Source organism: Pseudorca crassidens, chromosome 8 (assembly GCF_039906515.1).
Source record: "Pseudorca crassidens isolate mPseCra1 chromosome 8, mPseCra1.hap1, whole genome shotgun sequence".
NCBI classification, from domain to species: domain Eukaryota; kingdom Metazoa; phylum Chordata; class Mammalia; order Artiodactyla; family Delphinidae; genus Pseudorca; species Pseudorca crassidens.
Window position 1 is genome coordinate 100670342 of NC_090303.1, and position 23974 is coordinate 100694315.

The 23974-nt window shown below is 44.3% G+C and overlaps 1 protein-coding gene and 1 pseudogene across 7 annotated transcripts; both read right to left on the reverse strand.

Moving 5' to 3' along the window:
- Positions 1-1748: 1748 nt before the first annotated feature.
- On the reverse strand, positions 1749-3269 carry LOC137228754 (ubiquitin-conjugating enzyme E2 C pseudogene; annotated as a pseudogene).
- Positions 3270-7737: 4468 nt separating this feature from the next.
- Positions 7738-22893, reverse strand: LOC137229452 (GTPase IMAP family member 5-like). Of its 7 annotated transcripts, none has more exons than XM_067747386.1 (5): positions 22686-22893; positions 20168-20216; positions 17795-17986; positions 12156-12204; positions 7738-10241 (listed from the first exon to the last, which is right to left on the reverse strand). In XM_067747386.1, the coding sequence occupies exons 2-5, from the start codon at positions 20183-20185 to the stop codon at positions 9355-9357; spliced, it is 1146 nt and encodes a 381-aa protein (XP_067603487.1). In that variant the 5' UTR covers positions 20186-20216; positions 22686-22893; the 3' UTR covers positions 7738-9354. The 7 variants fall into 7 exon arrangements, with proteins under 7 accessions (XP_067603487.1, XP_067603491.1, XP_067603488.1 ...); XM_067747390.1 differs by lacking the exons at positions 17795-17986; positions 20168-20216; positions 22686-22893 and adding exons at positions 14203-14284; positions 14352-14419; positions 16149-16218; XM_067747387.1 differs by lacking the exon at positions 17795-17986 and having other exon boundaries at positions 22686-22892.
- Positions 22894-23974: the final 1081 nt, after the last annotated feature.

Sequence of the window (23974 nt, forward strand, 5' to 3'; positions counted from 1 at the left end):
AGAACTTGGGGGAAAGCCTGACATCCACTGAACCAGACATTGGACTAGTGTTTTGAAACCGTGTACAAAAGTCCTTGTCTTTTGAAGCAAAATGCTGACTCAAGAGTGAATGATTGGGAAATGTGAAGATGTAGAGACAATAGCTGTTGGGCTGGGGAACTGGTAACAATTTAGACTATAATGCTGCCACATTGCAGAATCACGGAACTCCCAGTTCCCTGAAAGACATAGATAAAGTCCTGAGACACATTCCTAAGTTGTTTGTACAGGAAGCTGACCCACCAGATGAAAACTTCTGACCACAAGCATATGGACCCCAGACTGGTTGGAACCAGAAGGTTGACGATGCTTGAAACTTCACCTTGATGCCAACCAATCCGAGAATTGTCCATGAGCTGATCACACCTGCTCCTTGAACACTATAACTCCTCACTACCCCCTCCAGGGTGGGTCACACAGTCTTGAGGGCATTAGCCCACTGTGGTCCCCTTTGCCTGGCAAAGCAATAAAAGCTACTCTTTTCTACGTCACCCAAAACCCTGTCTCCGCGTTTCTATTCGGCACGGGTGAACAGAGGCTGAGTTTCTGCAACAGTTTCTTTGCCTCAGATCAGGAAGCAGGCTCCACATCCCCTCTCTTGTGTTCCTGGGTCCCCCTGTGCCCATGTGCAGTCTGCTTGGTGCTCCCTGTTTCCATGCTCTAAGTTGACCAGAGAAGATCTGTTTCTGGCAGACTCAGGTTAGTCTCTCCTCCTCAGGTTTAGTCTTCTGAGTCTCACATGGTCTGGATGTTTGTTAGACCAGCTCTGGTCCAGCCCTCTCCCATTCAGGGAGGTGGTTTGCGAAATGCCATTATGACCTTTGATTCCTGCTGCACTTCTTCACCCCAGCACTAGGATGAAAAGGTGATAGTTGGCCCAGTTGACTCGTCTTTTTTTTTTTTCCAAATCCAAAATGTATTGATTTAATATATTCATCACAAGGGCTCAACCAGAGACTTAAAATTAAAAAGCAGAAACAATGAATTGGGAGATTGGGATTGACATATATACACTAATATGTATAAAATAGATAACTAATGAGAACCTGCTGTATAAAAAATAAATAAAATTCAAAAAAATCATCTCAAAAGACAGCAAAACAAAGCAAAACAACAAAAACAAACAAACAAAAAAAACAGAAACAAAACAAAGATGACACTGTTACCAACCCAGGTCCTTGGACACTTTAATCAATAGAAACTGATAAGAAGCCAGATGAGAAACTCAGGCAAAGTTTTATTGGGACTCGTGCTACAGCAGGAGGGAGTGTGAACAAGAAACAGGTGCCCTTGCTCACTCTCCGAGGAAGGCATGCTGGTCCCTTAAGTGTGGTGAGGGTAGAGGCAGATCAGTGGGTCGGGCTGGAGGGGTGGCTTAGGTGGTCTGCCCTCTCCCTTGGTGATGCTGTGTGCAGGGATCATGCCAGTACCCTACTCAGAAGTGTATCGTATTGTTCATAATTGCCCCGACTTCGACTGCACATGCGTGCAGTTATTTTTACTTCCTTATGGTTTCTTTGTACGCTGTTGCTGCAGTAGCTGTTTGTCCAGGGCCAAGTGCAAGCACTTTGGTAAAGCGTCCCAGGTCCCAACCTATCCTCAACAGCACAGTTTCAGATACATAGTCCTATACAGAAATCAAGGAAAGGACAGACCATCTAAGGAAAATATCAAAAAGACAATACAAGGAGAGCAGCCAGACAGCTGGGTCAGGGTTCTTGGCTGGAGACCTGCTTTGAGTAGGTTTCTTGCAGATATTTTTTAAAGGCTGTGGGGTTTCTCCAGAGGTTGCCAGCATATGTTCAAAGGGCTACAGGTGTCGGGTTCTCCTAGCAGGCTCTGCATGGAGAGCAGAATGGTCCTGACGTCGTACAGGATGGACCACTTGTCCTTCAGGATGTTCAGACAGATGTTACCCTGTGTGTCCCCGATGGGGTGGCAGCAGGGTTTGAGGACCGTCACTGTGGTGGACACATAGCCCCTGGGAAACTCCAGGGAGAGCATATACCTCAGGTCTTCATATACTGGCCAGCTGTGCCATGGATGGTCCCCACCCATTTGAAAAAGTTGTCTGCTTCAGGGAAGGTAGAAATTCCTCTGTCAGATCAGACAGTCTGAGGGTCATCAGCTCCTGCCATAGCCTCTTGCCTCTGGAGGCCCAGGCAGTGCTGCTAGGAAGACAGGAGCTGCAGGGCTGCGGTGCCAGTTCTTTGTATGCATGGCTGTGAGTCAAAGCTGTGGAGGGAAGAAGGGGCTCATTGACGCTCTGAATCTAAACAGTAACATCTGGAATGTGAATAGTAGTTCAAATTTTATTAACACGCTTACTATTTTGTCTTTCTAAGCACGTGAACGTGGGTAAAGTCTGTCTGAGGCACCCATCTGTCCTTAGGGAAGTAAGATATGTTTAGTTACAAGAGAAAAGCAAAGAGAAAAATCAAGGTAACATTCAGATTCAAATATTTTAAAAAATGGTTTTGCACAAAGCCAACGGCATTGCAAGCTAAGGTTTTTCTAAGGCTGTCAGGGGTCATGTTTGGTGGCCTAGGCACTGCAAGAACTTATCAAAATATTTCAGTTTCATTTGTCTTCCTCAAAATGTGCTCTGGGGCTTCCCTGGTGGCGCAGTGGTTGAGAGTCCGCCGGCCGATGCAGGGGACACGGGTTCGTGCCCCGGTCCGGGAAGATCCCACATGCCGCGGGGCGGCTGGGCCCGTGAGCCATGGCCGCTGAGCCTGCGCGTCCGGAGCCTGTGCTCCGCAACGGGAGAGGCCACAACAGTGAGAGGCCCGCATACCGCAAAAAAAAAAATGTGCTCTGATTTCAACTGTTTACATTATAATATGTTCCTTTCTTAAAAAAATGAATGAACTAAGGAATTAATCCAGCTACCAACTACTTAATTCCTTCCAGTACAAAAATCTTTTAATGATTTCTAGGGCTTCTGATGTTTGTGTTAGACTTAAGGTTTTAATGGGTGATAGTTTCTGAAAAATCTATGTTTTTTTCTTACATTTGTGAGTTAAAATAAAACAGATAGTAAAAGTCTTGAGGTTCAATCTGAGAATCAAATTCCGTATGAATAATCATATGTAGGTATAATAAAAACCTCTGGTTATTGGGGCAGCCTGCTCTCATACCTAAAGTTCTAGAGGTCTGCACAACCTTGTTCTTATAGTTAACAATATCGTACTATACCCTGAAAACTCTGTTAAGAGGGTGTATGTCATGTTACGTGTTTTTACCATAATAAAAAATTATGGAAAAGCATATATTAAGAGATTTGGGTTCTACCTTGTCCACCTGATTCTCCCACAGTTCTCTACAATTAATCACTTTATTTCTTGTGTATACTTACACTGTTTCTTTCTGCAAATATAAGCATATATTCTTAATTTATTCTCCTTTTTAAACGTAAAAAGTGGTGTACTATTTTTACAGCTCCACATCTTGTTCTTTTCATGTAACAATATGTCATGGAGATCTTCCCATATCAGTATCTAGAGTGCTTGCTTATTCATTTTATACAGCTGCATAGTAGTCTTTTGTGTAGTTATGCAGGGGGTTATTTTTTCACATGTCTCAGTTGATGGCCCTTTGGGGATTGTTCCAACCTTTGCTATTTGAAATAATATTGCATTCTTCGCTATATTTCCCTACACACGTGTTATGCAGTTTTGTATTTTTACTAATGAAGTACGAAGGCACCTGTTTGTCTCATACTATCGAGTTTTGAAAACCAAATAGGAGAGAAAGCACATCGAAGAATTGTTTGATATGCCCTTCTTTCCATGTGAGTGGCATTAAGCCTATTTTCATATGTTTAATATATTTGTTTTTCTGTTGATTCTCTTTATATTGTTTTGTCCATTTTTACAATGGGTTGTTGGTTTTTTATTTTTCAATTTCCTAGGAACTCTGCATGTTAGAGAGGCTAGACATTTGCCTATTAGATGAGTTACAAATACGATTTTCTAGCTTGTCATTCAAATTTTACTTTAAAAAATGTTCTTTTTAACGTTTTAAATTTATTTATTTCTTTTTAGCTGTGTTGGGTCTTCGTTGCTGCATGCGGGCTTTCTATAGTTGTAGCGAGCGGGGACTACTCTTCGTTGTGGTGCGCGGGCTTCTCATTGCAGCGGCTTCTCTTGTTGCAGAGCACGGGCTCCAGGTGTGCGGGCTTCAGTAGTTGCAGCACGTGGGCTCAGTAGTTGCCACATGCGGGCCCTAGAGCTCAGGCTCAGTAGTTGTGGTGCACGGGCTTAGTTGCTCCACGGCATGTGGGATCTTCACGGACCAGGGATTGAACCTGTGTCCCCTGCATTGGCAGGTGGATTCTTAACCACTGCGCCACCAGGGAAGTCCCCCAAATTTTACTTTTGTAATGTAGATATGTATCACTATTATATAGGCAAATTAATCAATAAATTTATCTGTGTGTTCTGGGTTTTGAGTCACCATTAGAAAGACCTTCCACATGTACAGATTACATGTAGTGGAACACTTTTCTGTTTCCTTCTAGGACTTTAAAATTTTCCTTTTTGCTAACATTTAAATCATTTATTCATTTGTAATATATCCTGGTGCTTATCAAGCATTTATCTTGTCTTTCCTGCATAAACTATACTTCAGGTTACTAAATACATGAAGAAGGAAAGAATATCCTAATAGAAATATTCTAGCTACTTAATGAAAAAGAAATTTTAAAATAGGATATCACCTTTTTTTTTTTTTTTTTGGTACGTGGGCCTTTCACTGTTGTGGCCTCTCCCGTTGCGGAGCACAGGCTCCGGACGCGCAGGCTTGGCGGCCATGGCTCACGGGCCCAGCCGCTCCGCGGCACGTGGGATCTTCCCGGACCGGGGCACGAACCCGCGTCCCCTGCATCGGCAGGCGGACTCTCAACCACTGCGCCACCAGGGAAGCCCAGGATATCACCATTTTTAATACCTATTAAAATAATGGATCTACGCAATGATCACCAATGAGTGGTAACATAAAAAGAGGGAAAACCAGACACTGAGTACCCCCTATGGAAATATAAACTATCATCTCTAAGTAACATTGTAAAAAAAATTGAACTTTATTCTGATCTGTCTGATCAAACTAACCACAACTAACTTCCAGTTTACGAAAATGGTGAGGCAGAGGAACACGTTAAATGACATCATAACGATGTAAGCAGCAAAATTCAGAATGTGGGGAAATCAACAGTACAAATGTCTAGTGTCTTCAATTAATACTTTGCATAAAGAGGAAATGAGGGAGGAGTCTTCTGGTTTTGGCTATGATGGAGTAACTCGTATTATTATTTACCTTTTTCCATTAACAAGCAGAAAACTAGAGAAAGATATGCAGGCAGACCTCTTTGTATTGTGCTTTGCAGATATTGTGGTTTTTACAAATTGAAGATTCGTGGCCACTCTGCGTGGAGCGGGTCTATCAGTGCCGCTTTTCCAATAGTGTTTGCTCATTCTATGTCACATTTTGGTAATTCTCACAATATTTATAACTTTTTTCAATATTATTGTATTTGTTATGGTGTTGATGGGAGCAATCCATAAACAGTCTACAATAGGAATAGAAAAGAGTTTTATCTGAGCCAAACTGAGAACTATAGCCTGGGAGACACAGATCCAAAAGCATTTGAATTGTGTTCTGCTCCAAATTGTGTTCTGCTACTACAAAATGGGGGGCTTATAAAGGCAAGAATCGTAAAATTACATAATTGTTTGTCAAGAATTATAATTGGAGCTGGCAAGAAGTAAAGGCGCTTGTTAAGCAAGTTTTGGTTGGGGACCAAAATGGTTTCATAGTTACAAGGGGGACCTTGAAGCCATAAAGATGCAGCTGGCAGTGGCTAGCAGATATATTTTGAGAACAGCTGGTGGTATCCTTGAGTTTGATACATTTCAGCAGATTCAAGTTCTCAGTGATGCAAGAGTGTGTCTGAAACCACATCCACGATGGCCACCCGGCTCCATTTTGAATACCTGAACCACAGTTATTCCATTTTTATTTTTGTTTATTTATTTGTTGGCTGCACTGTGCAGCCTGTGGAATCTTAGTTGTCCGACCAGGGATTGAACCCATGCCCCCTGCAGTGGAAGTGCAGAGCCCTAACCACTGGACCACCAGGAAATTCCCTCCATTGTGATTTTTAAATGCATTCTTTTCTTTAATGGTTAAAGCAGATGTACAATGTACATTTAATACGCCACAAAACAGGCTGTTCTAGCTCGCATAAAGTTCAAGTTAAATCACGTATAAGCCAGAATGACTTCCCCATGCCCCCTTCCATCACAGTGATCTGTGATCAGTTGTCTTTGAGGTTACTGTTATAATTGATTAGGGGTGCCACGAACTGCACCCATATAGGACAGTGAACTTAATTGATAAATGTGTGTGTTCTGACTGAATTATAAGGGTCCCAGAAGAAGAGAAAAAGGAAGGGTCTGAGAAAATATTTGAAGAGATTATAGTAGAAAACTTCCCTAACATGGGAAAGGAAATAGTCATCCAAGTCCAGGAGGTACAGAGAGTCCCATACAGGGTAAACCCTAGGAGAAACACATCAAAACACATAATAATCAAACTACCAAAAATTAAATTCAAAGAAAAAATATTAAAAGCAGCAAGGGAAAAACAACAACAACAAAACACACAAAGGAATCCCCATAAGATTATCAGCTGATTTTTCAGCAGAAACTCTGCAGGCCAGAGGGAGTGGCAGGATATACTTCAAGTGATGAAAGAGAAAAACCTACAACCAAGATTACTCTACCCAGCAAGGATCTCATTCAGATTCAATGGAGAAATCAAAAGCTTTTCAGACAAGCAAAAGCTAAGAGAATTCAGCACCACCAAACCAGCTTTACAATAAATGCTAAAGGAACTTCTCTAGGCAGGAAACACAAAAGAAGAAAAAGACCCACAAAAACAAACCCAAAACAATTAAGAAAATGGTAATAGGAACAAACATATTGATAATAACCTTGAATGTAACTGGATTAAATGTCCCAACCAGGGCTTCCCTGGTGGCGCAGTGGTTGAGAGTCCGCCTGCCGATGCAGGGGACACGGGTTCGTGCCCCGGTCCGGGAAGATCCCACATGCCGCGGAGCGGCTGGGCCCGTGAGCCATGGCCGCTGAGCCTGCGCGTCCGGAACCTGTGCTCCGCAACGGGAGAGGCCACAACAGTGAGAGGCCCGCGTACCGCAAAAAAAAAAAAAAAAAAAAAAAAAAAAAATGTCCCAACTAAAAGACACAGACTGGCTGAATGGATACAAAAACAAGACCCATGTATATGCTGTCTACAAGAGACCCACTTCAGACCTAAGGACACATACAGACTGAAAGTGAAGGGATGGAAAAAGATATTCCATGCGAATGGAAATCAAAAGAAAGCTGGAGTAGCAATATTTGTATCAGATAAAAAAGACTTTAAAATAAAGACTGTTACAAGAGATAAAGAAGGACACTACATAATGATCAAGGGATCAATCCAAGAAGAAGATATAACAATTATAAATGTTTATGCACCCAACAGAGGAACACCTCAATACACAAGGCAAATGCTAACAACCATGAAAGGGGAAATCGACAGTAACACAATAATAGCAGGGGACTTTAACACCCCACTTACACCCATGGACAGATCATCCAAAATGAAAATAAATAAGGAAACACAAGCTTTAAATGACACAACAGACCGTATAGATTTAATTGATATTTATAGAACATTCCACCCCAAAGTGGCAAAATACACTTTCTCCTCAAGTGCACGTGGAACTTTCTCCAGCATAGATCACATCTTGGGTCACAAATCAAGGCTTGGAAAGTTTAAGAAAATTGAAATCATATCAAGCATCTTTTCTGACCACAATATTATGAGACTGGAAATCAATTACAGGAAAAAAGCTGTAAAAGCCATACATACATGGAGGCTAAACAGCGCGCTATTAAATAAGCAAGAGATCACTGAAGAAATCAAAGAAGAAATAAAGAAATACATAGAAACAAATGACAACGACAACACAATGACCCAAAACCTATGGGATGCCGTAAAAGCAGTTCTAAGCAGTTTGAGATTTCATCCATTCTGTAGCCCATGGATCAAGGAGTAATTTTGACTTTCAAGTATTATTATTTAGGAAATACACTTCGTAAAGCTATAGCTGCCATCGATAGTGATTCCTTTGATGGATCTGGGCAAAGTTAATTGAAAAACTTCTGGAAAGGACTCACCATTCTAGAAGCCCTTAAGACTATTCATGATTCATGGGAAGATGTCAAAACATCAATATTAACAAGAGTTTGGAAGAAGCTGATTCCAAACCTCATGGGCGACTCTGAGGGGCTCAACACTTTAGTGGAGAAGTAACTGCAGATGTGGTGGAAACAGCAAGAGAACTAGAATTAGAAGTGGAGACTGAAGATGTGATTGAATTGCTGTAACCCCATGATAAAACTTTAACAGATAAGGAGTTGCTTCTTATGAATGAGCAAAGACAGAGGTTTCTTGAGATGGAATCTACTCCTGATGAAGGTGCTGTGAACATTGTTGAAGTGACAACAAAGGATTTAGAATATTACGTAAATTTAATTGATAAAGCAACAGCAGAGCTTGAGAGGACTGATTCCAATTCTTCTTTCTACCCATTCGTAGAAAGAAGTTCTACGGTGGGTAAAATGCTATCAGATGGCATTGTGTGCAACAGAGAAATCATTTGTGAAAGGAAGAGTCAATTGATGTGGCAAACTCCACTGCTGTCTTATCTTAAGGAATTGTCACAGCTGCCCCAAACGTCAGCAGCCGTCACCATGGAGGAAGACCCTCCACCAGCAAAAAGATTATGACTCACTGAAGGCTCAGATGATGGTTAGCAGTAAAGTAATTTTAGACTCAGGTATATACGTTGTTTTTTGGACAAAATGCTACTGCACCCTAAATAGACTACAGTGTAGCATAAACATAACTTTTATGTGCACGGGGAAACCAAGAACTTGGTGTGATACTTTTGATAGTCACTTCGTTGTGGTGGTCTGGAACCAAACCTGCGATGTTTCCGAGGTATGCCTGCATAAAAGAACTGTTTCCAGACATTGGACAACAGCCTGTTCTGGACTGATCTATGGATGGGTCAGGTGGATAGAAAATATAAAGCAACTGAAGAAAATGGATGGTGTGTCTGGTGCAAGGAAGGGAAATTGAAAGTGAAACTACACGAAAAGCAAATAAAGTTCCTTATCAACGTAGACAAAGATACTGACTCTGAAAAAATGGAAGCTGATGGCAGGTATCATCTGAAAATGCTCAGCATTCGCGAGTGCTACACAAGCTAATTAAAATGGCAAGCAAACTCAAAAAGCATATAACAAAAACAGCAAATATTCTGATGTGAGAAACGATCCAGTGTTTGACTCGCAGGAGCGCCTTGAAGGCGCCGTTTCTCTGGGCCTCTCTCAGGTCTTGCTTTTGCTTTGCAATATGCGACCGCACCTTGGCCAGGTAGCGCACGTGACCTTCTCCATGGGGGTCGCCCCCGCCCTGCTGGAGCCGCTGTGCATCAAAGAAGAGGTCGTTGCTGAGGTAGGCGCCCTGGAGCTCCCTCTCCAGCCCCTCGACCACGGCCATCAGCTCGGCCAGCTGCTTCCTCTGCTCGTCCCCGGAGGCCTGGTTGCTGAAGGCGCAGTACCTGTGCCCGCACTCCCGGACCAGGGCCCTCAGCCTGACGTTGTCTGTGTTTGCTACGTAGTCATGCAAGGATCCGTCCGCTAAGTCCTCCTTGTGGGTGAAGAGGATGACCGTGTGTCTCAGGGCTCTCGCCCCAAAGACCTCCTTCACCCTGGTCACGGCCACCACGTCCTGCTCTGTGAAGCGCCCCAGCTGGGTCACCAGCAGCAGCACGTGAGGCCCCGGGGCCGAGAGCAGGTAGCAGTCCCCAATGTCCTCGTACGCCTCTTGGTCCTGGGCCCTCGCCTCAAAGATGGGGGGCGTGTCCACCACCAGGACGCTCCTCCCATCCCACGTGCCCGTTGCGCCCTGACACTTCCTGGTCACCGACTGGGCCGCCAGCCTGGACTCAAACACTGGCTGGCAGAGGACGCTGTTCCCGGTGGCGCTCTTCCCGCTGCCTGTTTTGCCCACCAGGATGATCCTCAATGAGGACGAGGTTGCAAACAGCTTATGTTCTATCTCGCCTATAAAAAAAAAAAAAAGAGTTTTTCGTGTTTTACTAAGTCAGTGATTTAAAAAATTTTTTATTTTATCTTGGAGTTTAGTTTATTAACAATGTTGTCTTAGCTTCAGGTGTGCAGCAAAATGATTACGCTATACATATACGTGTATCTATTCTTTTTCAAACTCTTTTCTCATTTAGGTTATTTCGGAATATTGAGCAGAGTCCCCTGTGCTATACAGTAGGTCCTTGTTGGTAAAGTTAGTGATTCTTAAGATTTTTAGGTCACGGACCTTTCATGGTATCTCATGAAAGCTATGGACCTCTCTCCCTGCCAAACAGTGATATTTAAATACATACAAATGTTTGCAGACAACTTGAGGCGACTCTTGAATGGCAGGAAGCCCACACTGGGAGCCCGAACTTGGACCCATAGCCAGGAGTAAGAACCGCTACACTGTGAAGGATGCTCCAGGGTCTTCGTCAGGACCAGGGAAAAGACAGCTTTCAGAAAGCTGGTCCCTGAGCTTTTCCAGGGAAGGTGCTTAGCCCAGTTTCATGCTAAATAAACGTGAGATTAGAAAGAGGTGGAGGATGAGAAGTCATCAGTGAGAAACTATTATCACCTCTCTTTCCCCCACCAATTAATTCCCAGGTACACAGGCTGCCAATCACATTCATCTGAACCTTGGGGGTAAAGGAAGTCTCAGATGTCAGAGCTCCAGTGACCTACCACCGAGGACCAGCTGAATGTCCCCGGGTTTCCTCTTTTTGGGTGGGGAGTTGGATGTTTGGATGTGAGCCTACAGAAGGCTTGTCGTTAAAGTCAAGGACGGAGTCTTGTGACGGGACACGCTGTCCCAGAACATACAGTTTCGACTGTAATACTTGGAATTAATGATGGAATGTTTTGGTTTAAAACTGTTTGCACCGTAACTGCTTTTATTGCTAACCGCCTGACTTGGCTGCTGTGAAATTGAGCTTTTCTTGCCAGCATAATGTGAACAGGAAGACGCTGGGTTCCGGATGGCCGACCCAATAGTTCAAAATTAGAACGAACATCCTGTTACCCTGGGATATAAAAACCACACCCGTACAAGACTCGGGGTCTCACCCTGCTTTTGGTGAGGCCCCGATCAGTTTGCGCTTTTGTGCGTAATAAACGCCTATCACTAATCTACTTTGGATTTGCACTGGATATTGGTGTTCTGTCTTGGTTCTGATTCCTCTCCGAGGGAAGTTCGCAGGTGTGTGTGAGACCGCAACAGTCTGACAGATGACCCTGGATCGGTGGCTGAGGAAGAGATGATAAGACCATCATGTATAAGAAATACGTGCGTTGGAAAGATCGTCAATTTGGCTGATACAATGACAGGAAATTAGAACAAAAGTGGTGTTGTCAAGGGTGACCGTGCATCAAGAGCTAAAATCTTCAAGGGATGAAGAGAGTGAGAATCCGAGGATTTCTGGAGTTCTTAGGAGCTCAGATGAATTAAGTTCATTTTAGTCTCCTAAAATCTGTTATTGTTATTCCTCTTACCCTGTGTTGGTTCTTCCCTTTCTTAAGTATCCTGGATTTTTTTTTTAGCAAACACCATTTACTAAATCTTTATGGGGAAGTTTTCCTCTTTTCAGTTGAGTGCAGGCAGGGAAGGATATCATTTTCACAGTTCCTTTCCAAGTCCCCTGACTTCTGACTTGAAGTTTCATTTCCTCATTTCCCATACATCACAGCACAGGGGAGAGCTTCACACTCGGGTGTGTGTGCTGTGATGATGGTGGGGAAGATAAGAACATGATAGCTGCCTTTTCTTCTGCAGTGGAAAATAACTGGGTTTCTTTTCTGTCACTGTGTTTGAGGTGAGGGAGAGGAGGAGAGAAAACAGTGACTCTTCCGTGATGCCTAGAGCTCTTGAGAATTTGGAGGCTTTCTTACCTTCAGCCATAGTCCCGTATCTGCTCCTCTGAAGCCCTTCCATTCTCTTCTGGAATAAAAAAGGAAAGGAATAAAAAGCAGGTGTCCATATGGGACTTGGTAAGGCCTGAGAACACCTCCAATTCAGACAGCCAAGAATAATTATCCTTAGATGAGCCGTTTCCATCGCTAATTTTCTAACTTATATTTTACTTTCAAATATCCATATATAACTTTAAGCAAGCCAGGTGATTCTAGGTTATATTAACACAATGAACTCCTGCTTTTTCCTCATCCTATAGGAAAGCATGAAATGTTTGAAAACAAGTCAGTTGATTATCTCCCCTCTACCTGAAAAGGCATGAAATAAAGAAAGTCTTCTTCTGTGGAATGAGAAGCAGGATTTTGTTTATTGTTTTATTATTACTATTATTATTGGAATCAAAGTAAGCAAACTTGCTAGACTAGAGAATAAAAATTGCCTTGCTGTAAATGACATTGGCTTGTTTGAAGTACTGGCCATTTCCAGCCCCAGAAACTCTTTGTACCAGATGGATATCCCAGTGGCAAGGAGGAAAGTACAATGTACCTTCCAGTGGGAGTGTGGAATTGGGGATCCAGGGCTCCTGTGAGGACGGACATTAGAGGACGAGGTAGAAGACGGAGGAGCACGGCCACCACCCTCCCTCCCCTCTGAGCAGCTGGTGGAGAGAAGCTGGTGCCATGACTGAGGGACAGAGTCAACATTCAGGACAAATTCAAGGTAAATTCACTTCCTGCTCAGTTTTAAACCACATGTCTTTCCTTGTGGGTCTCCCAATAACCACTTAGAAAATTTTCCAGTAGATATACCCAGAAATTGGCAAAACTATGGGGATAAATGTTTCATTCAGATGAGACATAATATTGTGTCGTTCTTCTTGGTGCTAGAAAAGGTGAGCATTAGAAAAGGCAAGCATACAATGTGCCACTATAATTAAGATGATCTCCGAGACTGTATTTTATTTATTCAGTTTTAAAGATTATGCAGTTCTGAAGCAAACATTTTAAGGGGAGAAATACACAGAGTAATGAAACAAATGCCCACTACTTGCAGTGAACAGATCTAAGTATTTTGGCATTTTCACTGCTGCTGTTTGGTTTGACTGAAAAAGTTAAAACATTACACATATAGTTCCATTTATTTATTTTTTGACTCCCCCCAACCCGTCTCATTCTCCCTCTTCCCTTCAGAGGCAACCAATATTCTGAGATACACATGTATGTATAGGTAATATATAGTACTTTTTGGCATTTTAATCTTTTATGTCAGTGACATTATTTATGTAGCATTTTATCCAACTCAATTTTATTAACAAACACTTGGTGTGCCAAGATACGTGCTTGCTACTACAAACCACGCTGCAGAAGAATCCCCCTACACGCCTCCTTGTGCACGTGGACGATTGCTCTGGGATATGTAGTTTCCACCTGACAAGATACTGCCAAATGTGACTCCAAGAAGCTTGTGCTAAGTCATACTGGCAGCAGCCATGGGTGAGAATCCCCCCAATCTTCACCTACGCTTGGTGATATTAGGGTTTTAATTTTTTGGTCACCCTGATGGGCATATCTTAGGATGTCTTAATTGGTTTAAAGGTGCAGTTTATTGATTAACATTGAATTCAAAACGGTTTTCATAGTTCATTTGCTATTCAGGTCGATTCTGTTATTTCTGCCTCTTTCACATGCTTCTGTTCACTCAGGAGGGAAGACTAGAAATGGCCCTCATTAGGGAAACCAGCCCTTGTCACATGCTCAGAATTTATTAAGGCAACTTCCTTCCTTCCTTTCCTTTTCCTTCTGCACCACTTTCCTTTCCTTAAGCCCAGAGAAGAGCATTTTCCTCACCACGTTCTCCCACACGCTGTCCTGGCCTCTGGTCAATAACACTCCAGCTTTTGCTAAAACTGCTCAAATCCTCTGACATCTTTTCTACTTCAGACGGCAGTTGCTATATATTGGAATCAATATATCGATGTGGTAAAGACGATGACGACAGTGGTGACAATGTTGATGATAACTTTACCATGGTAATAATCCTCTGTGCAGCCGTTTGTAATTTTCAAGTTTCTTTCATGTCCATTCTTTGAATCGTTCTCCTAAATTCCCTATGATGTGATCAAGATAGGTATTAAAATTTCTATTAAAATATTAGGAAACTGAGCCTCAACTGACCTGCCCACGATCACACAACTTCCATGGAGCTAAGACCAAAACATGGCTCATTTTGCCTGTGTATTCTCCTAGATTTATCAGGGTGGAGAAGAGATGATACAGTCAATGAACCTCTTGGAACACCACATACCATGCTGCCATCCATGGTCAGGACATAAACTGAGGCAGGCAGGCTGGAAGCTTACCCTAAAACTAACAAAGGGAACTGTATTGCAAAATCTTGAGTGCACGTTTTCAAAAAAAAAAAAAAAGATTATTCAAAGGTAAAATCGCAGGGCCAGAAGTTGCTCGGAATGGAAGTATTTCAGTTTAAAGCAATCTGGTGTTCTCCCATGGCTGGATGATCAGTGTGACCCAAATGGAGCCCTGTGACCTCACAAAAGCCAGTCAAAGTCCAGGTGACATTAGCAGAGGCGCGCACGGCCCTCCTGAACCGTCTTCTGAGTGGCTCAGGCTGCCGGGGGAGACACGTCCCACCGAGGAGTAGATTATTTTGGACAGATATTAACAAATAATAAAGTGTGCAGAGGCTAGTCAGAAAGGATATTGATGGAGATGCTAAAATGAGTCACAGAATATTAAAAGGACAGAATCAGCCTAGGAAAAGATCGGGAAACATCCTAAACTCGAAGGAACGTGACACGTGTCAATCACATAGTAGACAGAAGAGGGAGAATCGGGAGTGGAGGCAGATTTCTTCTCCACAAGGAAAACCCTTTTAATCTTCCCCCAGGTGGGATCAGGAATCGTGAGAGAGTCGCGGGCAGCATGCGGGCAGAGATTATAAGAGTATCTGACAGGAGCAGCAGGAGGATGTAGCTTAGGTAGGAGGTTGAAGCCAATGAGCATATAATGTACCTCCTGATTTGTACACTACACGAACCTGATTTTATCTTGACGGCACCTTACTTTATCAAACCATTGGAAAGCAGGCTCTCTCATGCTGTTTTAGGAAAGATAAAAATATTTTCTGTCTGCCTGATTCATATTCTCCTTCGCCCATCTGCCCCCTCCCGCTGTTTCCTGGTATCACTTGTGTCAGAGTTTAGCGTTGTCATTTCATAACGCGGCTCTCACAGGAGCTTTAGCAAAGGGTTGGTTCCTGTACACACTGGAATCTGTCTGCCATGCGGTCGAGTTCGACATCGTGTCGTAGGAAAAGTGTGGGTATTTGGGAGAGAATGGGCTGGTTTTCAGATCAATGGAACAATGTTCACTGAGAGGTTCCGTTTGGAGCACGTGGCTCAATGAGGGCGGGAACATAATGACCCCGAACTTGTCCTGTGGACCCCTAGGAATAGACTCTCGGTACCCAGGCCTCAGGGGGCGTGGTGCTTGTCAGGGATGGGGCGGGGCTGGTGCGGGGAAGTGAAGAGCTAAAACTGAGACGTCCGCCCCACCTAGTTCGGGCACCTGGTGAGTTTCAGTTTACTCATCTGTCAAATGGGTTGAGAATCTTAGTGAAGCTTTGTGAAACCCCGTGAAGCTTATGAAAGTCAGAAGAGCTAAGAAGTAGGCAACTAGACGGAAAAGACCTCCACGCTGTGGAAAGCTGTGGGCCGTGAACGCGGGGTGAGCGGTTCCCGAAGCCGCTTCCCTCCCGCTAGGAATCCGCGGTTGCCCGTAACGCTCACCATCGGCGCCCCGTTTCACTGATGGGAGAGCCCAGAAGTATGGTAACCGGTGTCAGATCCCACGAGAAATCAGTAGCCCTGACTCAACCGCGGCCTCCAGGACGCGCCCCGCCTCCCCGGGCCTCCACCCAGGACGCTGGGACCCCCGCCGGGTTCCCCTTACCAGGCGCGGCGCTGCGGGCTGGGTGCCGGCGGGTCGGCGCGAGCGCGCGGCCGAAGGTTCCAGGGCACGGCTGCAGGGCAAGAAGGAAAATGGGGCTGACGGAGTGCGCCCCCTGTCCCCGCAGTTGGGGACACCCCCTCCGGATGGGGCGAAACTGCTGCTGCGGAAACCGGAAAGCAGCGAGTTCGGAGCGTGCTTCCCCCCTAATGGGATGCTTCCTGTCGGAGCCCGCGAGCCCCTCGCCCACTCCCATTTCCTCTTTAAGACGTGTGCAAAGAAGTGATGTTTGGAGCGTGAAAGAGAAGAACACGGGCCCCAATCCCCCCAGTTTCCCCGTTGCTAAAGACCCCTGTTGCCTCCGCGGGCGTGTCGTGCTCTCCGGCCACCATTCCCGGAAGATCAACGTTTCATCTCTCCTGTTGAGTCCAAGTACCTCTCACTCTAACACAGACCACGCTGACCTGAGTCTCCCTGTGAAAGCACCTACAAAGAGATCTACTGAGAAAATTAGTTATTTTCTTTGGTACAGGAAAGAATCACTGGCTTTTCAGGAAGGAGGACTTGTCTACCTTCGTGAAAAGCTGGAGCCCAGATGTGGAACAGGTTAGAATGGAGCCTTCCTCCTTTCCAGAAACTCCCCAGGGCTGGGAGGCAGAAAGTGACTACCCTTGTCTTTTGTTTCTTGGGGTTGGGTGTCTCTTCTTGGGGGTGTGTGTGTGATGTTTGAGGAGTGGTAAGCAGTTCTCTTCAGCGTACCCATGAGCTATTTCGCCAGCATGTGGAAGAATAGATCTTAGGTGTTTTCAGATGTAGTAAATCAAGGGATATACACGATTTAACACTATTTCCAAAGTAAAAAGGAGTGCCTGAAATTAATGGTGTAAAGAGTGAAAGGAAATATAAAATAAATAAGAAATGGGCCGAGAAGGAGATTGAATGTAAGGTATAAAAATAATGAAGACCCCAAATAATAATTAAAACAGAACACTACATCATTTTGGAAGACAACTACTTAAAAAAAAAAAAAGAGGTAAAAGACAAATTTAGAAAAAATCTCAAAATATTTTATTGCTGGAATAAGCAAGCCCAAATGCAGTTGTATAAGAAAAGGCAAACATTGCCACTATCAGATGAAGGCTCCCGGGGCAGAAAAAAAAAAAAAAAAAGCCCTAACACCACACACAGAAATATACTCAAAATGGATCACAGGCCTAAGTGTAAGGCTGGACACTGTAAAACTCTCAGAGGAAAACACAGGCACAACACTCTTTGACATAAATTGCAGCAAGATATTTTTTGACCCACGTCCTAGAGTAATGGAAACAAAAATAAACAAATGGGGCCTAATGAAACTTCAAAGCTTTTGCCCAGCAAAGGAACCCATAAACAAAACAAAAAGACAACTCTCAGAATAGGAGAAAATATTTGCAAACGAGGCCACCGACAAGGGATTAATCTCCAAAATATACAAACAGCTCCTGCAGCTCAGTACCAAAAAAACAAACAGCCCAATCAAAAAATGGGTGGAAGACCTAAATGGATATTTCTCTGAAGAAGACATACAGATGGCCAACAAACACATGAAAAGATGCTCAACATCACTAATTATTAGCGAAATGCAAATCAAAACTACAATGAGGTATCACCTCACACCAGTCAGAGTGGCCATCATCAAAAAATCTACAAACAGGGCTTCCCTGGTGGCGCAGTTGTTGAGAGTCTGCCTGCCGATGCAGGGGACACGGGTTCGTGCCCCAGTCCGGGAAGATCCCACATTCCACGGAGTGGCTGGGCCCGTGAGCCATGGCCACTGAACCTGCACGTCCGGAGGCTGTGCTCTGCAACGGGAGAGGCCACAACAGTGAGAGGCCCGCGTACCAAAAAAAAAAAAACTACAAACAATAAATGCTGGAGAGGGTGTGGAGAAAAGGGAACCATCTTGCACTGTTGGTGGGAATATAAATTGATACAGCTACTATGGAGAACAGTATGGAGGTTCCGCAAAAAACTAAAAATAGAACTACCATATGACCCAGCAATCCCACTACTGGGCATGTACCTGGAGAAAACCATAATTCAAAAAGATAAAATACATGCACCTCAATATTCATTGCAGCACTATTTACCATAGCCAGGACATGGAAGCAACCTAAATGTCCATAGACAGAGGAATATGGGTAAAGAAGAAGTGGCACATATGTACAATGTAATATTACTCAGCCATAAAAAGGAACAAAATAATGCCATTTGCAGAGATGTGGATAGACCTAGAGACTGTCATACAGAGTGAAGTAAGTCAGAAAGAGAAAAAAGCAAATATCGTATAATATTGCTTGTATGTGGAATCTAGACAAATGGTACAGATGAACTTATTTGCAAAGCAGAAATAGAGACACAGGTGTAGAGACCAAACATATGGATACCAAGGGGGGATGGGGGTGGGTGGGATGAAATGGGAGATTGGAATTGACATATATACACTAGTATGTATAAAATAGATAACTAGTAAGAACCTACTGCATAACACAGGGAACTCTACTCAATGTTCTGTGGTGACCTAAATGGGAAGGAAATCTACAAAAAGAGGGGATATATGTATACGCATAACTGATTCACTTTGCTGTAGACCAGAAACTAACACAACATTGTAAAGCAACTACACTCCAATAAAAATTTTTTAAAATAAATTTAAAAAAAGCTTAAAAAAAAATGAGTCTTGAATCATAGCCTAGCTCTGGCTTCCCCAAGGACTTACAGGAATTCCTCTTCTAGGGAATTCAATCCATTGGGTATTCTCTGGAAAGAGTAGTGGCATCTGCCCAGCCAGGCAGTTGAATATTGAATATTGTACCAGAATATTGGATATTGTACAATACTGAATATTGTACAAGACTATGTAAGAGGGTATGCATTGTTTGAAATCTTCTGTTTGAAAAACTCATCATGGCCAAAAACAACTCTCGTAAGTAAGCCAAATATGAACCTCTTTAGATAAAATGAGAGCAGATCCAGGCAACAGGGCATGGAAATATGAAAGAAACTTCATCAGCACACGATCAAGGAATTTTTAAGCTTGAAGAGATCAAAGAAAAGGTGAGAGGAGATGTATGTGGTTGATATGAATATATATACATATATATTCACTTAGACAGTTTTTGAGAAATTTTGGTATTTTGACTCTGTATCTGGTTAAGGAAACTCTTCCTATAGGACAGTAAGGAAAAATAAGTTCCAGTTCTGATTTGCCATGTTTTACCCTTAGAAAATCACTTGACTCTCAGTACATTACTTTCCTCTTCAAATAAAAGGCTGTAAATTATCTGTCATCCACACTGGGCAGAGCTGGACCGTTTTTGACAACTTCAGTGGCCTCTGCCTTACTTCCCCAGATACCCTCTTACCGAAGATAGGCAGGAGGGCCAGTGGGCCTGGCCACGAGGGCTGTCTGGTGTCCCACACCCTCGGTCTGAATCACAGCCCCACCCCCGGCCAGCAGTGTAACCCTGGGAAGATGCTTAATCTAAGTGCTAAACCTCTCCTGCACAAATGGGATCATTAATGTAGCGCCGTCCTCATAGGGCTGTTGGGAGGATAAGATGAGACCATCTCTTCTCCCCTCCCTCTTTCCCTCCTCATCCTCTCCTCTCTCTTAGACCTGCTGCCTAATAAGATACCTGGTTAACCCTCCATCCTTGTTCCCTAACACCTTCTACCTGGTGAATCATGTTCCCTCTAGTATATAGTTGGATTCCGTCTACAGCCCCTTCTGTGGAGATCAGAGGAGGTTTATTCATTTTACTTTGGGAACGGAGGTGCAGGTTCGTCAAAGAACTCAGTATCTCACAGCAGGTCAGGGGCAGAGATCTAGGTCAAATGCCAGCCCCAGGGCTCTTGCTGTTTCATCCCAGCATCGAGAAAGCTCTGGGGCTTCCCTCCATTCAGTGTTGAGATAGCCCATCCCCCTTACTACCCGGAGCTCACACCTGGGGGCAAACACGCGTTGTGAGGCATGTTCTTACCATAGTCATTTTCTTCATCTCTTGCTGTTTTCTGTCCTCTCATGATTCCCTGAAAGTGTCCCAAACACCATTTGTTCAATCATTCATTCATCAAATAAGTATAACTACCTCCAATGTGTCAGGCAAAATCCAAAGAGCTGGTGACACCACAGTGAAAATGTCATAGTTCCTGCCCTCTCCGAGCATCAGAATTTAGGGAAGACATTGGAAGAGCCTGGTCTGGGGCTGGGATGATACTGTGAGAACACTTGGCGAGCTTGTTTTGTCTTTCAGGACCTTGAAATGCACGGAGCAGAGTGCATTTGACAATACTCTATGTCGATGAGTAAGCTTTAGATATTAATTTTCCCAGGTAATTTTATGTTAGTGACGTAAGTGGTAGAAAGTAAGTTTTCCCAGGAGGTTCAGCAGCCGGGGGTGGGGCGGTTGTCAAACCCTGAGAACAAGAAGGTTTGCTCACTGACTTAGGACCTGCCTTAGGGTTGTTGGCCTGGGAAACAAACAAGAAGAAACTTGGAATTTTGTTTTTGGAAATCGGAAAACAGACGTATTTCCCAAACTGGTCTGGAGAGCTCCTGCTCTCAGAAAACCACATGATTTGGCTCGTCCTAATATGTCTAAATAGGGAGAGACTGGGATGCTCCCCTCCAGCTCTTCATGTTCTTGCCTCAAACCTGAGGCTTTTGAAGTAAAATACCCACTCCAACATTATTTAATACAATTAAACGTTCTGTGGTCAAGTTTGCCTGATCACACGAGTGCCTGAACACGACAGCACAGTCTCCCCTCAGTCTACTCCAGGCTCATTCCCACCTAATCCCCTCCCCAGTCAGCCCCTCCACAAACAGCAGATTTCAGGGCCTTTTCCAACCCACCTTGTGGACCATTCATCCCACCGCACATTTCTGCCTGAGTCCTGTCTGTGCTTCAACGTCCGTTTCAAATTCTACCTCTTCATGTCACCCACCTGGTTCCTACAGGTAACTGTGTTCTCCCCCTATTGGCACCAACAACGACGCAAAAACAAAGGGAGAGGTTGGCTGAGTAACCTGTCTTTGGCCAAAGGACTCACATGGCAGGTTTGCCTAGAGCTCAAGCCAAAGCTCTCAGTGTGTCTGCAGTAACTCTCCTGCCGCCGCCCCCACCCCCCGTTACCCACCCCACCCCTGTCACCCCGCCCCCCGTTACACCCCATCCAAAGCTTTCTGTAAAGTTTACCCCAGGTAAACTTTACTGTAAAGTTTACTAATCACATAATATGATTAGTTTATTTTGTGTCTAGAAATCAACAAACTCCCATAATTGACACCAGAGCAGAAATGAAGAAAGAGTCCACAAGGTTCAGAGCCAAGAAGAAAAATTTAGCTAAAGCAAGATGTCCTTGTCAAAGCTGGAAATGAGGAAGTGGGTTATGGGGAATCCACAGAACTCTCGAATAGGCGACTGGACTTTCCATATCGTTTGAAATGGGGGTTAAAATCATTTAAAATAATTTTCAAGAAGGAGGTGAGCTCCCACTGCAATCTGGGACGACAAATGGTTCTTAGTTATTGAGCTACGTAAAACATGTAGAATCCTGGGCTTCCCTGGTGGCGCAGTGGTTGAGAGTCCGCCTGCCGATGCAGGGGACACGGGTTCGTGCCCCGGTCCGGGAAGATCCCACATGTCGCGGAGCGGCTGGGCCCGTGAGCCATGGCCGCTGAGCCTGCGCGTCCGGAGCCTGTGCTCCGCAATGGGAAAGGCCGCAACAGTGAGAGGCCTGTGTACCGCAAAAACAAAAAACAAACAAACAAAAAAACGTGTAGAATCCTGTATTCGGAATCGTCTGAAAACTCAAAGTTCATGTAGTTTAGTGCCTCTCAGATTTGCTGTTTTTCAGAATTACTTGAGTGTTCTTTAAAAATGTCCATTCTGGGGGGACCATGCTCAGAAATTCCGATTTATGAACCTGATGTATCTGATGTAATCAGTCCACAAATCAGAGTTTGGAAATGAGCTATTTATTCAGACCCCTTCACTGTACAGATGATGAAATTGAGGTGTCCCTGCAGCTGGCGTGGGAGAGACCTGAATTAGGGAGCAGACGTGTAAGGGGTCATGCACGGAGAGGGGTTGAAGACCTAGTTCTGGACCTCTTAAATTTCTGGAGGGTCCCCTCCTGTGGGACAGAGGGGAGAGGGAGAATCTGGGGGGTGAATTCTGATGGTATCCTGACTCACCACATTGTAACTTGCTCTGAAGTTAGACTGCTTTCTGGGCCACAGAAATACCTTCTGTCTGTGCTGAAAATGCCATTTGGGCAATGTTGAATGCCTTTTAAAATGTAGTTTATTCCTAGGTGTGGTTCCAGCGCACACTTTTCTCACTGTATGGAGGGAGTGTGGAAGCAGACAGGAATGTGTGCCCTCCAGACTGGAGAATATGCTCATAAACCTTCTTTCGAACTTCCTCTACTGGAAACTTGTGACATCTTTACAAATCCGGACGCCCCATCTTAACGACTCCAGCTTTCACTTACCCACATGGTGCCTGGTGGAACCCAGGTGCTCACACAGTAAATGCCCTCACAGCCATGTTCCTTCTGGTTGGTTGCAGCTCCTGTCCCTTGCCGGGGCTCGCTTTTCCTGGTGACAGACTCTGACAGGTGATCTGAGAAAGCCCTGATCTCTGCTTTCCCCTTGGTTGTGAGTGTTGCAGGCTGTTTTCTCCCAGTGTGCACAGAGGAAGTCTCAGACCTTTGAGACTCAGAGCTCTGGAAAGCGCAGAGGGAGGGTTAGGTGGTGGTGATGACTTAAAGAGACAGGAACATTCACTGTGGGCTTAAAGCATTTCCCTTACAAAACCTCCCTCCTGGTGTGACTAATGTGGTGTGTGTCTCCAGCAGGGCCCCTCGATACCAAATATCTTGTCATACCTGAGGAAGGGAAGGGTGTTGTAGGACCCCGAGGCCTGACTCTCCTTCTAGAACTGTTTAGTGATCTAATCTTCAGTGACTTTTTACCCTGTAGGCATTTTCCCCCCATATCAAATAAGTCCAGAGAGCCTCCTGCCCCAGAACAAAGAACATGATAGCTTTTCTCAACAGCTGTCCATTGACTGGACATCCATGTGGCCAGGGCTCCTCTGGGGTCAAGTCTGTCAGAAAAATCCAGAAGCAGAGTTTTATCTGAGCAAGGAAGTCTCAGCTACTGAAGGACTTGAAGCTAGCCGGTATGTTGAGGATGGGTACCTTTACACAATTCCTGAATTAGCCTTATGAGGAGGCTTAGTCTGCTCCTCTGTGCTGGTGTCACCAGTTCTAGTTGTTCTGTCTTCTCTCAAGAGGGTCATGAGAGTGAGGTCAGCAAAAGAGCCAATGGTGTGGTGAACAGACTACAAAAGGACTGGCCCTAGGACTGATCAGGTCACCAACCTAACTCAAACTTTCTGGAGTTGACTGTCCCTATGTGTGGGAAGGAGGGCTGTCCTGAGCCCTAATCTACTGACTGGGACCTGCTTTTTCATCTCTTTCTTTCCAGCCCATTTTTTCAGGTAGGAAAGAGACCCAACTTCCACTATTTTCCATTCTTTGTTTCAGGTACAGAATCTCTCGAATTACTGACACTCCCATTGTTTCCATTCAGCATCATTGAAGCCAGGAGTCTCTCATTCTCCCACTAGATAAGCAGTGCCAGGACTAGCGTGAGGCAAGTTTGGTGTCCAGGGCACAAAGTTGAAGGAGGCAGTCACTACCAAGGTCTCTCAAGTGCCAACCCTACAGGTGAATGGCCCTGGAAGTGAGCACTTCCTGAAGACTGAGGTGCATAT